This window comes from Aphelocoma coerulescens, chromosome 19 (assembly GCF_041296385.1).
Source record: "Aphelocoma coerulescens isolate FSJ_1873_10779 chromosome 19, UR_Acoe_1.0, whole genome shotgun sequence".
Lineage (NCBI taxonomy): Eukaryota > Metazoa > Chordata > Aves > Passeriformes > Corvidae > Aphelocoma > Aphelocoma coerulescens.
Window position 1 is genome coordinate 6,448,110 of NC_091032.1, and position 16,816 is coordinate 6,464,925.

A 16,816-nucleotide genomic window follows, 5' to 3' on the forward strand; every position below is an offset into this window, starting at 1 on the left:
TGCCACTTGGCAAAACCAGGAGTGGGTGACAGGCTTTGTCTAGAAGTTTTCTGGGGCCACGTGCTTTCCCAGGGATGCACAGGGAAATCCCGTCTGGGAGAGTCCCTTGGGACCTTCGCTGCAGACAGTGTCCTCAGCCGCCAGGCTCTGTAGGGTCGTGGCTTGGAGGTCCCACAAAGACCCTTCCCACCCTCCTGGCCGTGCAGAGGGACATGCTCCGAAGCTGCTGGGTGCGTTGCCGAGGTAAGGCAGTGTTTGTGCCGTGCCTGTGCCCCTCTGAGCACCATTCCACCATGGAAGGGGCCGTGGCAGGGGCTGTGATCCTCCTTGGCACCACAGTCCTTCCCAGCACTGCCGCGATCTCCGTGCTGAGGAGGAGCACGGGAGCCGGATGGCCTCTGTTCCCCGGCACTGACGGCTGGCCCCAGGCCTAGTGGCTTGGAAGTGCCGTTGGAAGACAAGTCTCAGTGTCAGGAATCCAGGATATTTTTAAGGACTCTGGAAGAAAAACTAATTCCAGGGTGTCAGCGGGAGAGACTTGGCCTTCAAAACAACAACAGTGCAGCTGGAGCGTTCTGGGGCTGGAGCGTGGGGTCCAAGGGGCCACAGTGCTGCCCATGGGACATGTCCCCTCACCCAGGGGATGTCACCATGGCCTGGACCTCACTGCAGTGCTGTTGACTGAGCACAAACTAGGAGGTATTTCCCAGGGGATGGAGGGTGGGTTTTGGGGCAGTGGCAACTTTGCAGCATGGATGTGCTGGACACAGCTGTGGTTTTACCTGAGTGCTGGTGGGAATGCCCGAAAATCCCCATCCTGGAGGTGTGAGGTGCTTGGCTGGTCACCAACGGCAGCGATGGGAAAAGCGGGAGTCAGAGGGAACAAGCAAGAGATGTGGCAGTGCACAGTGGGGACCTGCTACCTCCAATACTCCCCTGCCTGTGGCCCCCACGTCCCACTGTGGCTCCTGGGGACCTGGTGGTGGCCATGCCTGCCTGGGTGAGGGCAGAGCTGCCAGGTGCATGACCCCATGGATGGGTGAAGGATCCTAATGGGGCTGCTTTGGAGAGTGTGGTCAGGGGACCCTGTGTGACCCCTACTCCGTTTGGGTGAGACACCCACAGGAGCCCTGTGCTGCAGCATCCCAGGACTGGAGGTTCTTGTTCAGGGACTCTCCCTGTCCTCTTGCCGCTGCCACTCTCACCCACTTGGGCCTGACCCTACATCCCCACGGGATTAGGTACCTCCCTCCCTTCAGGGATCCGTGTGGTCACTACAGCCCTTCCAGCCCCCTCTCTTCGCCTCCGGGCTGTGGGTCCCCGGTGTTCCCTGCGAGAGGCCCTGCCCGGCCAGCACCGGTCGCCGCCGGCTGCCGAGGGCCCGGTGCCCGGTGCCGGGGCAGGCCGGGCCGCTCTGACTTCGCCGCTCAGGAATCTCCTGGCCGCGCCGGGCGGGTTGTGCAACCTGCGACCGCCCCCGGCCGCCCCCGCCCCGGCCCCGCGGGCCGCGCTCAGTCCCCGCCGCGCCGGCCCCGCCGCCAGCCCCGCTCCGCACCGGCGGCGGGGCGGGGGGGCACGGGGCGGGGGGACAGGACCCCAATCGCCGGGCGGACAGATGCGGCGGGACGAACCCGGCGGGGACGGTCTCCGAGGGGCTCCGTGTCCCCGCCGGGAGGGCAGGTGAGGGGCTGCGGGGCGGGGGACAGGATGAGGGATCCGAGGAGGGGGTCCCCATCATTCCCGCTGCCCGAGGAGGAGCCACTCGGCGCCCGCCCCCCCGAACAGTAAGAGTTGATGTGCGGCGAGCTGCATCCTGCATGTGAGCTCCTACTGCCCCGGGAGGCGGGCCGCCCCCGACGGGACCTCCGCCGCCCCGCCTCCGCCGCCTCGGGGACCCCCGGGGGTGGGCGAGTGGGGAGAGCCGGTGCTGCCCGCGGTGCGAGTCCGCCTGTCCCGGCGACCATGGCTGTAGACTGTTACCCCCCCAGCGGCACAGTAACAATCTAAAGCCACGGTCGCCCGGGCGGCGTCGGAGTGGGGGGGGGGGGGGGGAGGGAGGGTTGGGAGGGGGCAGCCGGTGCCTTGGCGACGGCGAGGAGGCGTCCCCGCCACCGCAGCGAGCGCGCCCGACCCCCACCGGCGGCGCGGGGGGGGCTGCCGGTGCTCGGGAGGGGGGAGTGTTGGTAGCATCGGCAGCATCGGCAGCGTCCGCCCACCCCCCTCCCCGCCCCCTGCCCTCCCACGCGTGTCCGCCCCGCCGGGGGTCCCCCCCTACCTGGGCTGCAGCGGGAAGGCGGGGGGGGGGGGGCGTCCGCCGTGGGGGGGTCGGTGTCTGCGGGGGGGGAAAGAGAGAGCGGGGTCAGGCGGGCACCGGGACACCCCCCCATCCCCGCCCCTTCCCGCCTTCCCCCCCGCCCCCGTCGGGGCGCGCTCCCCGACGGCTCAGCACCACGGACAGCGCCCCCCCCCCCCCCCCGGCGCTGCGGCGGGGCCTGTGCGGGTCCGGGGCCGGGCCGGAGCCGGTGCCGGTGCCGGCGGTGGGTCATGCTTCAGTAGCCATGACTGTAGACTGTTACTGTCCTGTCCCTACGCAGCAGTAAGCAGTCTAGAGCCAAGGTGCCGACGCTCTGACTCGGGCTCTCCTCGACGGGGTCTCCGCGCTCTTTAGACGCAGCGGGGTGAAGGCGATCGACCCCCCCCCGCCCCGGGCTGCGGAGCCGGCAGCACCCGGGCTGGGGATACAGGGGTGCGGGGAAACCCGAGGGAGGAGGCGGTGGAGAGTGCCTGGCACGGCGGCACCGCGGGATGGGGCTGGGAGGCGTGGGGGGTCCCGTCGGGGGTGGCTGCGGGGAGGCTCGGAGAGGGGGGACAGCGGGCGCCGGTGTCACCGCAGCGCGGGACACACACGCACAACCCCACACACGGATGCGCTTCCGCACCACCCCCCCCCCAACCCCTGCAAGGTGCGGGCGGCCGGTCCCCGCCGTGCGCCCCCCCGGGGCTGCCCCGCGCTCAGCGCCCGCCCCCGCGCACCGCCCCCGCCGGCGCCGCGCCCGGCCCCGCCGCCCCCGCCGCCCGGCCCGCACGTGGGGCTGCGCCAGGCGGCACCGCGCCGCCCCCGCCCGCCGCAGAGCTCTCCCCCCGCCTCGGCCCCCGGTGCCCTCCGCTCCGCCTCACCCCCCGCCCCGGGGCCGGCAGGTGCAGCGCCCGCTGCCGCTGGGCTCCGCTGCCCCCTCCCGCCCCCGCACCGGGCTCCGTCCCCGCTTACCTGGGGGCCAACCCAGCTGGTGCCTTACCTCCTGCGGGGCCCCGCGGCTGCCGGGCCGGGCACGGGCTTCGGCGGCTCCCGGCGGGGCCGGTGCCGGTGTCGGTGCTGCGCTGTCCGCAGCGCGCGGGGCTTTTATAGGATCGGGCTCGTAGTAACGGGGATCTCGGCTCATTCATAGAAAAGCATCAACCTACACAATGACGTGAGCGCTACGTCAGCGAGGAAATTTAGGGAACGGGAAGACGCTACTATTTATATCGGCGCGGGGGGAGGACAGCGGCCCGGAGCCGGGCAGGGGTCCGGGATGCAACAGGACCCCGGCCCCATCCCCCCGCCCCGGCCCCTCCGGAGCCTCCCCCTGTTCCCTGGCTGCTCGAGGAGCGCAGTGGAGCAGCACCCAGCAGCCCGCATCCCTTCTCCACCTGCTGCCGGTTCCAGGGGCCGTGCACCCACTGAGACACAAACTGAGGGTCCTGTCACCCTGGGGGTGCGGCGTGGGGCACCCCCTGTCCCAGACACGAGGTGTCCATCCAGGCACCCACAGAAACCCATCACCCCTGACCACCAGAACGTGGCCCCTATCCTGGCCTCGTGGCATCACCATGGGGCTGGTGATTTGGGGCTGTCTGAGCCCCCTGTCATGGGAAGGGGTTGCACAGGGGTCCCCACACCTGGGCACCAGCCTGGGGGTGCCCCCTGCCCACCGGCATCCTTCATGCACAACAATGTCCTGAGCAGCACCTCTCACACGCCCCCTCACAAGAACCCCTTGTCCTTCCAGTGCCACCAGCACCCATGGGTGGCACTCCAGTGTGCTGCAGGAGGATGGGACAGCACAAAGTGGTGTGGGGGTGGGAGTTTAGAATACACAGAGTGAGCAACCCATTGCAGCACCGTGCTGCCCTGACCCCTCCAGCCTCACAACGCGGCCTGGCCCTCGCTCCCACCAGGGTCGGGTCCCCCGAAAACCATCAGTGCTACAGAAACAGGTTGCGGCTTCATGGTTGAATTAATTTTGCCCCCTTGCTCCTTTCCAAGTGCCAGCAACCCCCAAGATGCGCCTCGAGTCACATCCAGGGGGATGTGGGGGCAGCCTTTCCCCCTTTATACACCTGTCCATCCATCCATCCATGCATCCATGCATCCCCCCCCATTCCTGCTGGAGCCGTCTGACCTCACTCTGCTCTGGCGAAGCATCACACCGGTAACCACAGCAACAGCGGCGTTGTCATTGACAGCAGCATCCGCGCCCGCCAGCATCCGCCGCTGCGCAAGGCCGCACGCTGCTGCAAGGCCACACGCTGCCACGGCAGCCTCAAGCCACGACCCCCCACCTCCCCACTCCCTTATCCCTCACACCCCCCAAATACCTGCAGGGCGCCTCCGAGAATTAACCCCTCCCAACCCCACCAGCACGTCCCCAACCACCCCGCTCAAGGTGCTGCCACCCCCCCCCCACCAAGAACTCCCCAAAACGCCTTACCCACCCCCAGCTAGATGGGGGTGTCCCACTCTTCTCCCCCCCCTTTTTTTTCCCCACACCCCCCCCCCCCACGCAGCACCGGCGCTCGCCCCGTCGGGGCTCTCCGGTTCGGGAAGGGAAGGGGAGGGGGGGGAATCGCTGCCGCAGCGCTCCCCGCCGCAACCGTGACTCAGCCCCGGGATTAGTCAGCAACTGGGGCCGGCCCACCAGCAACCGGCTGCGCAGCTCCGCCGTTCCTCCGGGGGCCGCGACCACCCCCCCTACTCCACGTCCCGGTCCCCCGACGCGCACTTTGTGCGCGTCGGGGGACCGGGACGTGGAGTAGGGGGAGGGTCGCGGCCCCCGAGGAAGGGGTGTCGCATCCCGGAGCGTGGCCCGTTGCTGCCATCTCGTGGGCTTCCCACCGGTGACTACAGCCGTGTCCCTGTCGCGGGAGGAGGGGGAGAGGGGTCCCGGTGATGTGGGTGAGGAGGGGGTGGTCACCTGTGGGGTTTGGGATAGGGGGTGTGAGCATTGTGCCGCAAGGAAGGGGTCCCCACTGCCCCAGCAAACAACACGTGGCAGGGATGGGTGCCCGTGTTTGGCTGAGGATTGCCCCCACAGGGGGGTCCCACTGCCCCCAAGAAGTATCATCCGTAAGGAGAGTCCCATCATCTCACCAAAATTCGGCCCACGGGGACGGGATCCTCATCTACCTGCAGAGGAGGGGTCTTGTCACCCCATCAGGCATCACCCCACAAGGTTGGTCTACAAAGCATCACCTCAGGGATGGGTGCCTTTGTCTTCCCAAACATCCCCCCATAAGGAAGGGATCCCAGTGCCCACCTCCAGCCGTCAGGGACCTCACGAAGTTCAGCAAGGGGAATCGCAAAGCCCTGCTCCTGGGGAGGGAGATCCCTGAGCTCTGGGATATCCCAGGGACTGGACAGCTGGACAGCAGTTCAGTGGAAAAGACCCTGGGGGCTTGGACATGCAGTTGACCACGTGTCCTTGGGATGAAGGAGGTGAATGGTGTCCTGGTCTGTGTTTGTTGACAGCAGTGAGGAGATCCTTCCCCTCTGCTCAGAGGACACCACTCCTGGAGTGCTGAGTCCAGTGCTGGGCTCCCAGCATGGAAATACTGGAGAGAGTCTGGTGAAGGACCACGAAGAAGAGTAAAGGACTGGAGCATCTCTCTGATGAGGAGACACAGAGAGCTGGGACTGGCCGGAGAAGAGAAGGCTCCAGGGACATACTCGGGGTAAAACCCCTGGAGGGAGGGTGTGGAGAGGATGGAGCCAGCTTGGCTCCTGTGGTGCCCAGAGCCAGGACCTGGGGCACAGACTGAGTCACACGGCCTCCCCTGACCATCAGGGAGAACCTTTTCACTGGGAGGGGGGTGCTGGCATGGGCTACCCAGGGAGGTGCTGGAGTCACCATCCTTTGAGATGTCCGAAAGCCAGCTGGGCAAGGTCCTGGGCAGCCAGCCCTGGGTGGCCCTGCTGGAGCAGAGGGTTGGGTGACGACTTCCTGAGGTCCCCTCCAATCTCAGCTCCCACTGTTTGATTCTGTCTCTTGTGCACCTGAATGTTTTTCCACAAGGAAGGGTCACCCTGCTCCATGGAATATCACCTTGCAGGGAGAGGTGCCCTTGTCTCACCAAGTACCACCCTGCAAAAAAGGGTCCCCTCAGTGTCACCCCACAAGAAAGGGGTCCCATTGCCTCATCAAGCATTGCTACACGGAGAAGGGCCCCTCACAGGCATCAGCTCACAAGGAATGACTCCCACTGTCCACCCCAGCAATGCCACCCAGACAGCACAGCAGAGAGCAGCCACCCTGGCTGGGCCTGTGCTGTGCCAGGGAAGCTCTGCCCTTCCCACTGCATTTCAGGGGTCCTCTCATGTTCGGGAGCACCCTGAGATAACTTGGCAGGGTCCCATAGCTGCCCACAGCCTTGTTTTGCTGCAGGCAGGGCTTGGCACCGGAACAACGCAGGAGATGGGCAGTGCCCAGCCCGGAACAGCTCAGCACTGGCATGATTTTCACAGGCTCAGCCCAGCCCAGGTGGAGGGGACGCACATCCCCCTGCACGCACAGGGGCCGCAGTTTCGGGGCTGCTGTACCCCAGCACCGCCGGGGAAATGAAGTGCGAGCTGCCAGCGGGGGCTGCAGGCTCCTGGCGCTGCCGGATGCGGCCCCGCTGGCCAACGCGCCGTAATCGAAGACATGTGTGTGGGCTTTGGGGAGAGGCTGCGCTGGGAAACAGGGCCCTGCAGAGACCGGGGGGCTGTATCCTGTCCAAAAGCCCAGGTCCCACATGAAGCCAGGCATGCGAACGCCATCCAAACCACAGCTGGATTTGAACCGAATCTCCCAGCATCTGGGCTAATTTGCTGCAACTTTGATTGATCGTGGGGAGGGGGCACAGGCGGGAGACGCTCCAGCTCAGACCTCCCAACAGAGCCAATGACTTAACCAGAGCTGGTTCCAATCTGCTCAGCACATTGAGGCGAAAATGCCCCTTTCCCTGCGCGCTCCCGGTCGCCGCTGCTGGCTCTTCTTGCGGTCCTGCAGCCCGGCCGTCCCCGTCTCTCGGGGCTGGACATCGGCTGCGGCTCCCTGGGGACACCGGGCAGTTTTTGGGGTCCCTGGGTGCAGAACGCTGGGTCAGGCTGTTAGATTTAAGATCCCTCCACAAGGATGAGCAGGACAGGACGGGGGATACCAGTGCAAGAAACCCCCCTCCACCTGCCCCAAACCCCTGCGGGCACCGACCCGCCCCTCTGCTCCTGGGAGAGGCCGGGAATGCGAGAGGAGCTGAAAACGAGGGTGGAAAAGGTGAGGGGTTTTTCCATTCCCTCCCTCGGCCGCTGCCCCCAGGGCTCGGCGTCACTCAGCAGGTAGCTGGGGCAGCCCGGGGTCCCGGCCGGCCCCGGGGGATGCAGCTGTCTGGGAGCCGCTCGCTGCCGTGATTTATGCAGCTCAGCCCCATAAATTACCGGGACGGAGCCCGCGGGAGCCATCGCTCACAGCGACGTCCAGAGCTCGCTGCCAGAACCTGAAACACTTCCAGCCGTTAATTGAAGAGGGGAAAAAAAAAAAAAAAAATGGGAGGGGGGGGGGGAGAAATTAGTGCCCGGGGAGTTGGGATTAAACCACGGCTCTAACGAGGGTAGCCCACGTCCCGCTCCCAGGATCCCAGCGCTTCCTGTGGGCAAGAGCCCAGCATGGGGGGCAGCGAGGGGGATTTCTGAGCCGGTGCCTGGGATGAGCCCACAGCAGGGTCCCCGTGGGCAGTGACACTCCGTCCCGGTCCCCAGGGTGATGTCTCCGCAGTGAGCTGGGACACGCTGGATCTGAAGGGAATCTGAGGATGAGTTCCAGGTGAGTGATGCTGAGCTGTGAGAGCAACGGCTGCCGCCAGCCTGCACCCTCCCTGCCAGCACCCAGCCTTTTCTGTCCCAAATTCAGGGCTGGCCAAACCCTGTCCCAGGCACCAGAGACCCCACACTGGTTCCCATTCACCAGGGGACCAGGGTCATGGGGTGAAACCCCAAGAGCATCCGGGTAGCCCAAGCTGGGAGGGATGGCCACTGCTTGGGGTGCCCCGCTCAGGTCAGGGGGTGCCAGCGGGATACCCCAGGATTACCGGCTGGCCTGGAGAAGCCCATCACGATGCTTCGCTGTACCAGGAGGTTGTGCAAGAGGCTGCGGCTGTGAGAAAGGAGAAGCGAAAGTGTGAAGCGAGAGGCGGCTCCCCCCGCGCCAAGGGGGGTACCCCATGCTGCACCCCCAGCCCAGCAGCCTTTCCAGGGGCGGCTGGAGGGATGAAGTCGGGGGAAACGTGGCTGTGCCTCCCCCTCCTCCTCCTCCTCCTCCTCCTCCCAGATCACCGCAAGCCCCCAGCCCACCCCGAGCCACCGCCACCGCACATCTGGGCGCCAGCGCTGCGCGCCCCTCCCGCTTTCTGCTCTCCCCCCTCACCGGCAAATTAGGGCCGGCTGCCTTCCCCCCCTTGCTCCCCGGAACCCTTCCCCACATCGTCTCCACTCGTCGGACACGGTGTTCCACCCTCTTGCACCCCAAAATGATACCACCCACTCCGGCCTTCCCAACCGATGGGTGCCACCCCGCTTTGAGTATCAGCACCCATCCCTCGGGCGAGGCAGCAAGCAAGACCTCTCCACTTTATCGCTCCCCACCACCGTCCGCCCCGTCGGGTCCCACCTGCTCGGGGAGGAGCCGCCTCCGGTACCGGGCGGGGTGGAGCGCACCGGGAGCCGCTAGATGGCGCCCTACGAGCGGTACCGACGGGGGGGACGCATCGCCCTCTGCCCGGTGACACCCCGGGTCCCCCCTCCTCGGGGCTTCCGGCCCCACCCGGGGTGTCCCCGGGCAAAGAGCGATGTCCTAAGGATAGAGACCCCCGAGGGGGCGGTTGGGGCGCGGCGGGAGAAGACCGGGAGGGGGGAAAAACCGGGCTGGGAGGAGGAGACCGGGATGGGGAGGGAGGGGTGTGTAAAGGGGGGGCCCGGCTTGTCGGTGCCCCGCCCGGGGATGGGAGGAGGAAAACCTCCCGCCGTCCCTTTAACAGCCAGCGGCGCTGCTCGGAGTTCAGGCCGGGGTCAGGGGGAGTTCGCAGCCCGGGTTTCACCTCCGAGCTGGCGGCGTCGGGAACCCCGAGGAACCGCTGCTGCTTCTTCCACAACCATCTCCTCCTCCTCTTCCTCCTCCTCCCGTTCCGAAGGACCGGCCGGGAGCGCGGGGTATGGAGGAAGAGAAGCAGCAGAGGAAGAGGAGGGTGGAGGGGAGCAGCAACCGGCGGCGGCCCCCCCGGGGCTGAGCCATGAGAGTTCACCGAGACCTCAGCTGGTTGGCGGAGGCCACCGGACGCCCAGGTAAAAGGAGGGGGGGAACACCCCGAATTATGGGGAAAATCAGCCGAAAAAGCAGCTCCGCGGGCGCTTGGCTTTACGCACCTGGGCGGGGGGCACCGGCAGCGGAACGGAGGCGGGGAGGGGAGGTCCCGCTCCCCCCCCCTCACACCCCCAGCCGTCCCCCCGCTCACCTCGAGGGGGGGAGAGGAAACGGGGGCGGGGGGCGTCCGGGGGGTCCGGCCGGCCGCCTCCCGGGACCGGGGCGCATAAGAAGCGGGGAGGCGCGGCGGGGAGCGGGGCAGCGGCGGGCGCGGGGATCGGCGGGCGGGTGGCGGGCACCGGGTCGGGGTGTCCCCCCTGCGCTCCCCCGGCAGGTGGGCGCGGGGTCCCAGGGCTGGCGGGGCCGGGGCGCGGCACTGGCGGCTGCGGCGGTGGGTGATGTCACTTTCTCCAAAACCCTCCGGGGGTTTTCGCCCCACTCCCGCCCCCCCGACCCGCCGAGAAACGAGCCCCCATATAAGCGGTGGCACCGGCCCGGCGGCCGCGCAGAGCGGCCGGGACTCAGCGGTGTGTGGGGCTGAGACCCGACCCCCCCACGCCGCCCACCCCGCGCGTGGGTGAAGCCCCGGACGCGCACGTCGAGCCCCCCGTGTGGGCATGTGGGGCCGGGCACGGCGCTGACGGGGCGGCCGGTGTGTTGCAGGGCGGCGGGCGAGGAGCGGGATGCTGGACGCCATGGAGGTGCCGAGCCACTCGCGGCAGCTGCTGCTGCAGCTGAACACGCAGCGCACCAAGGGCTTCCTGTGCGACGTGATCATCGTGGTGCAGAACGCGCTTTTCCGTGCGCACAAGAACATCCTGGCCGCCAGCAGCGCCTACCTCAAGTCGCTGGTGGTCCACGACAACCTGCTCAACCTGGACCATGAGATGGTGAGCCCTGGCATCTTCCGCCTCATCCTTGACTTCATCTACACCGGCCGCCTGGCCGAGTGCGAGCCGGGCAGCGAGCAGAGCCTGGGCGCCGTGCTGGCCGCCGCCAGCTACCTCCAGATCCCCGGCTTGGTGGCCCTTTGCAAGAAGAAGTTGAAGCGCAGCGGCAAGTACTGCCACCTGCGCGGGGGCTACGCGCCCTACAAGCTGGGCCGTGGGCTGCGGGCCGCCACGCCGGTCATCCAGGCTTGCTACTCGGGGACACCACGGCCCGTGGACCTGCCACCCGTGGAGCCGGCGACGCCGCTCAACACGCAGTGCGGGGAGCTGTACGCCTCGGCCGCCCAGGGTGCCCCGCTGCACCCCCACGGGCTGTGCCCGCCCGAGCGCCACTGCTCACCGCCCTGCGGCCTCGACCTCTCCAAGAAGAGCCCCACCGGCCCCTCTGCCCAGCTCCTGCCCACCGACCGCCTGCTGCCCAGCGAGCCCCGCGAGCCCTCGCTGCCCCCACGGCATGACAGCCCCCCCGTCAGCGCCGGCCTCCTGGCCAGCCACGCCGCTGCCTACAAGGACTCCCCGCCGGGCGGTGAGCCGGGAGGGCACCCCCACGCCCCCGACCCCTTCCGCAGCACGCCGCCCTGCACCGAGCCCCCGCTGCCCCGTGCTGATGGGCGTGAGCTGATGTACCGCTGGATGAAGCATGAGCCCCTGGGCCCCTACCTGGACGAGGGCGAGGCGGAGAAGGAGCTGGATAGGGAGGAGAAGGCCGAATCGCCGCCTGCGGCGCCGCAGCCCCGCTACCCCAGCGTGGAGAGCAATGACCTGGAGCCTGATAACAGCACGAGCGAGGAGACGGGCAGCAGCGAGGGCCCCTCGCCCGGCGACGCGCTGGACCGCTACTGCAACCACCTGGGCTACGAGCCGGAGAGCCTGGGTGACAACCTGTACGTCTGCATCCCCTGTGGCAAGGGCTTCCCCAGCTCCGAGCAGCTCAACGCCCACGTGGAGGCCCACAACGAAGAGGAGCTCTATCACAAGGCGGCGGCCGAGCAGGCCGTGCCCTTCCTGGACAAAGGTGGCCCAGGGCTGGGTGACATCTTGCGGCCTTACCGCTGCTCCTCCTGCGACAAGTCCTACAAGGACCCGGCCACTCTGCGGCAGCACGAGAAGACGCACTGGCTGACGCGCCCCTACCCCTGCACCATCTGCGGCAAGAAGTTCACCCAGCGCGGCACCATGACCCGCCACATGCGCAGCCACCTCGGCCTGAAGCCCTTTGCCTGCGACGCCTGCGGGATGCGCTTCACCCGCCAGTACCGCCTGACCGAGCACATGCGCATCCACTCGGGCGAGAAGCCCTACGAGTGCCAGGTGTGCGGCGGGAAGTTCGCCCAGCAGCGCAACCTCATCAGCCACATGAAGATGCACGCGGCCGGCCCCGACGGCAAAGCCAAGCTGGACTTCCCCGACAGCGTCTATGCCATGGCCCGTCTCACCGCCGACCAGCTGGGGCTCAAGCAGGAGAAGGCGGCCGAGCTGCTCTCCCACACCTCGCACTTCCTCAGCGACCCCAAGGCCATGGAGAGCCTTTACCCCCTGGCCAAGTTCACGGCGGAGCACCTGGGGCTGAGTCAGGACAAGGCGGCCGAGGTGCTGGTGCAGGCTCCGCACCTCCACGCCGAGGCTGCCCGGACCATAGAGCGATACTCGCCCCCCTAGCGCCGGCCTGGCCGGGGGGCTGGGGGGGCCGCTGGGGCTCCCCTCGCTGCCCCGTGTGGAGCTGGGGGGGGGGCGAGAAGTGATGGGTGCTCGTCCCCTGGCGCTACCGACGGTCCCGGAGAACTCGCTCAGTAGCGAAGGTCCCGTAAGAGCTGCTCCGGGATGGATGGACGTCGTGTCCCTCGACCAGCGCCCCGGCTTGCCCGGGAGAAGCCGATAAATCAGGGACTGACCCCACGGCACCTCCGCCCCTTGCCGTGGGGGGTGCCGGGAGCCCGGCACCGGGCGGGAGCGACGCACAAGCTGTGAGGCCGGGCTGCGCCCCGAGGCTTTGGAGGACATGAGCCCGCTCCTTACCTCAGGGCTGCCCCCGGGCGAGGGGACGCCCTCGGCAGCCGCCGCGTCGCTCCGGCCCCACGGTGGGACCCGCCGGCGCTCGGCTTTGCCGCGACGGGACCCGGACTGTGCCGCCGTGAGTAGCTCGTCCGTCGTGGCCGGAGCGACGCCTCCGTCCTGAGCGGGAGCGGCCAGCGCTGGGCTGGGGGGGTGTGCCCGAGCAGCCCCGGGGGCTCGGGGACGGACTGACGGAGGGGGACGGTGAGGTCTGAGCAGCGGGCGCGGGACGGAGGAGCGGCGGTCACGTCCATGCTGGGGGGGCCGGGGAATCGCCACGCTCCTCGCCCCGAAGCAAGCACTGACCTCCCGTCCCGAACCCAGGGGCTCAGCCGGCTGCTCCCCGTGTTTTTGGGAGGTGGGGCAGGGCCTGTCCCAGACTGAGCCCCTGGGCCCTGCCTCGCCATCAGGGATGCCCGGGGCACCCGGGGCAGCCCCGGGACCCTGCGGCTTCGCCCTCGGGCGGCCACTCGCCTTGATTATTTTTTAATTTTTTTATTTTTGCCAAAGACGCCCGTCTCCAGCGCGGCCGGGCCGGGCCGGGGGGCCCATGACAAAGACAAAGCGATCTCTGGTTTGTCAGCTACGGGAGGTGGGCAGGGGCTGCGGGAGGGGGCCGTGGGGCAGAGCCCAGGGGGTGCATATGACCTGGGGCCGAGACCCCCCCCGGGCACCTCCTGCTACCACCGCACCCCCTCTCCCACCTCCTGCTCGGTGTGGGAAAAGCCCCCCCAGCCTGGACCCCCCCGGCCCGTGCCCTGACCCCTCCGTTGGGGCTAATGTGAAGCTTCTCCCCCCTCCTGAGCCCCCTCCTCTCCTTTGCACACGAGGCTCCGGGTGGCCGCCAGCAGCGACTGCCCCCGGCCTCGCAGCCACTGTGCCTTAGCCTGAGCTGGCCGCTCCTGCCCAGCTGCCCCCGAGCCTCCCGGGGCTGTCCCGGTCCCCCAGGACCGGCGGTGTCCCCCGGAGCTGCCGTGGGGTGACTGGCGGTGGTGGCAGCACCCAAAGCACAGCTGGCAGCGCCCAGCGGGGCCCCGGCCCCCCCTGTATCACGTCCAATTTGTACACGGGCTTCTCGCCCTTTTTTTTTTCTATAGTCGAAACGGAATGAGCAATAAAGTGACATTAACACGCGTGGCCTCGCGTTCTTCTCTGGGGAGGAGCCTGGCTGGTGCAGGGCTGATGCTGAGAGAGGCTACGAGGTGACCCTGGGGGGGGTTCTGTGGGTGCAAAGCTGCAGGAGGGGACCCAAGGGACCTGGATCTGGTTTGCCCAGACCTCCTCAGCTCGGGGGCAGCAGCAGCTGCAGGTGGGACAGAGCCGCTGTCATCCTTATGTGTCCCACTGCTGTCCCTCCCTGGTGTCCCCCACCCCAACCTCAGCAGCAACTCGCCCGCCGACAGCAAATGACACACCACGCTGCACTGACACATGTTTAATACTAAAAGTGATTAAAACCAACTTAACAAAACAGCCCGAAGGCGGGCGCTGCCCCAAGACAAGGGCTCCCAGCAGCCTGGCAGGGATGGCCCCAGGCGCTCAAGCTCATTGTGCCAGCTGGTCTGGTGGCACCAAAACTGTCCCATGGCCGAGCCTGTGACACGTCTGGCAGAGCTGTAGGGCCCTCCAGGCTGGTGGTACCTCGGGGAGGGCCTCAGAAAGCAGAGCTGGGGCAGCGCCGTAAGAAAACAAACACTGAAACACACCCGGCATGGAGGAGAAGGCAAAGTCTCTGCAAAGCTGGCAGCCAGCAGGGCTGTGGGCAAGGAACCAGGGTGTGGGTGCTGTGCCGATGGCTCTGTGCGCCCCACAGCAGCCGTGGGCACCCCAAAGTCTCTGTGGGGCAGGCTGTGCCCCGCAGCATCGACCCTGTGCCCGGTGCCCCGGGCTGGGCACTGCTCTGGCACGGGTTATCCAGCACAACCCCGCGTGTCCATCGCGCTGCCGAGGCTCCGACTCCGGTGCTGGCCCCGGCCGTGGGGCTGGGCAGCTGGCACAGGGGTCACTGGGCTTCCTGATGCAGACACCGGGTCCGAGCTACCCACACAGGAAAGGAAAACGCTGGGCTCCGTCCTGCTGCTTCCTCTGCCACCTCTGCCACTTCCCTCCCATGGCTGCAGCGCCGCAGTGGGGACCAGGGGTGGCCTCGGGGTTGTTCCCACCCTCGGCTCATGGGACTGGCACTTGACAGAGCTTCAGGGGCTCGGGTTCAGGGGTTAATGCTCCCTCTTAGCTTCTGTATCTGGTGTGCCACTGGGGACAGGACACTTGGTGGTGGGACAGTGTGGGGTGTGGAAGGCTTAGCAGCACCCCAACCCCAAATCTAAGTGTGGAATGACCCAGGGATGAGGCAATGGCTCCATCCATGGACCCTCTCAGCTAGGCAAATAGTGGGGCTGAGCACTTCTGTGGTTCTCTCTGACTCTGCAGCCATAGGCAGAAGCCAGATCCCACATGGAAGAGGGGCCTGTGGCAATGTGAGGACACACAGTAGCCATGGGACAGCCGGTCCTGAGGTCCTTGGAGAATTCTGTTAGCCTCACACTGGGTCTTAGGTCAAAAGCATGCCTGAAGGTAGCAGGGTGGAACTAAGAGGTTTGGGGGAGAAGGGAAGGGGCAAGTAATAGCTGAGGCAGGCAGGGGATCAGGACGAAGCAGCTGTGGGGGTGTTCAAAGCCTCCCCCAGCAAAGCAGGCAGGGCACACACCTGAAAACTAACCTACACTGAAAAAATGGAACTCAACAAGCAAACCCTGCACCAGGGAGAGGACAAACCTCGGCAAGGCAGCACACGGTGGGGAAGGAGATGGGGACCTGGGGCTGTCTGGCCACACAGGAAAAACAGGCTGGGGCAGGGGGAAACCTGCCCGTGAAGTCCATGGCCTCTCCAAGGGGTACAGGCTGGACTAAGCAATCCCAAAGTCTGTGCAGGCGTGTCCCCCATCTCTGCCCTACGCAGCCTACAAACCCAAAGAGCCACCAAGGTGTGACTCGAGCTCTCTGCACCCAAGCAAACCAAGCAAAAGGCTGGTGATCCAGCACGGGGCTCACCCAAAGCTTCCCTCGCCAGCGGGGCTCTCCAGCTCCGCGCTGGCACTGCCCAAAGGCTGGCGGGACCCTCAACGGCCCAGCCTCCACGTGAACCATCCACAGCAATGACCTTCCCAGCTGGTCTGCCCTCGGGGGGCCCTTCGCAGCACGGCCATTCTGGGGTGGGTTGAAGACGTGGCGTTTATTGTTCGTGGTGGGCTGGCGGCGGTGGCGGCGCGGCGAGGCGGCCGCTGGAGCCGGGCTCCCACCGTAAGGGGCTGCGTGACTCGCTCAGGGGCCCTGGGCCCCGCTCGGCCCCCTCAGCCCTCCTGGGCCCACTTGAGGAAGGTGGGGATGTCCCGCACCGGCACGTTGCGGGTCAGCGCTTTGACTCGCAGGTTCCGGTCGTCCGTCAGCAAAACCACTTCCCTGAGCAAACGGATGGGATCGTCTGCAACGAGACACACACAGAGCACCGTGAAGCTCAGACCTGCCCCAGGCCTTGCACCCATCCCATGGCGTGTTCCCCTACCCTCCCTGCTCCCTGCTCCCAGCTCCCTGCTCCTTGCCACGCTTCCTGGTGGGTCTCGGACACAGCGCTGCATCTCGAAGGCCGTCTGCTCCCCTCTCTGTGCTGCCCAGGGATGATTTGTGATCACTGCCCGCTGCCCACATGGGGTGCTGGACTGGCCACAGGCTGGGAAGAGGAGGTCCCTGCCTGACCCAGGCCAGGAAGACGGCCCGCGACCCTGGCTCCAGCAGGAAGCTGGTGCTATTATTCTGTTGATCTCATTATAAGATCTAAAGCCACCCCTTATTTTTTGTGGAGCTTTTTTGGAGTCGCCACTGACACCGAGGCGTTTCTGGCTGGGGCTCAGACAGACACTGAGAGTTGATGCCTGAGAAACAACCGAAGGGATCTTGCCCCCAGATGGATGAGCTGCCCCGCACGCAACGCGCCGGGCTGGGATGTGGGAGCCACGCTTGTGTGTGTGCGAGGCAGGGGAAGCATATGGGGTATGTGTAAGCAGCTGGGTCCTGTGACCAGAGTACTGTTCCTATGAGCACAGGAAACACAGTGCCTCTGAGCCAGGACGGGAATGGAAAAAACAGAGTTTATGGGAGCCCAACATG

At 66.9% G+C, this 16,816-nt stretch overlaps 2 protein-coding genes across 3 annotated transcripts in view; one reads left to right on the forward strand and one right to left on the reverse strand.

Moving 5' to 3' along the window:
* Positions 1 to 1,623: 1,623 nt before the first annotated feature.
* HIC1 (HIC ZBTB transcriptional repressor 1) lies at positions 1,624 to 13,766 on the forward strand. The gene is made up of 5 exons (XM_069033599.1): positions 1,624 to 1,680; positions 5,792 to 5,991; positions 8,054 to 8,117; positions 9,481 to 9,631; positions 10,314 to 13,766. Exons 4-5 carry the CDS (start codon positions 9,580 to 9,582, stop codon positions 12,257 to 12,259), a joined length of 1,998 nt encoding a protein of 665 aa, XP_068889700.1. The 5' UTR covers positions 1,624 to 1,680; positions 5,792 to 5,991; positions 8,054 to 8,117; positions 9,481 to 9,579; the 3' UTR covers positions 12,260 to 13,766.
* A 306-nt stretch (positions 13,767 to 14,072) lies between these two features.
* Positions 14,073 to 16,816, reverse strand: part of SMG6 (SMG6 nonsense mediated mRNA decay factor) — a 105,743-nt gene continuing 102,999 nt past the window's right edge. For both annotated transcript variants that reach the window (XM_069033298.1, XM_069033297.1), the window contains exon 19: positions 14,073 to 16,133. In XM_069033298.1, the coding sequence (XP_068889399.1) occupies positions 16,003 to 16,133 (131 nt within the window). In that variant the 3' untranslated portion in view covers positions 14,073 to 16,002. The remainder of the gene's footprint in view (positions 16,134 to 16,816) is intronic.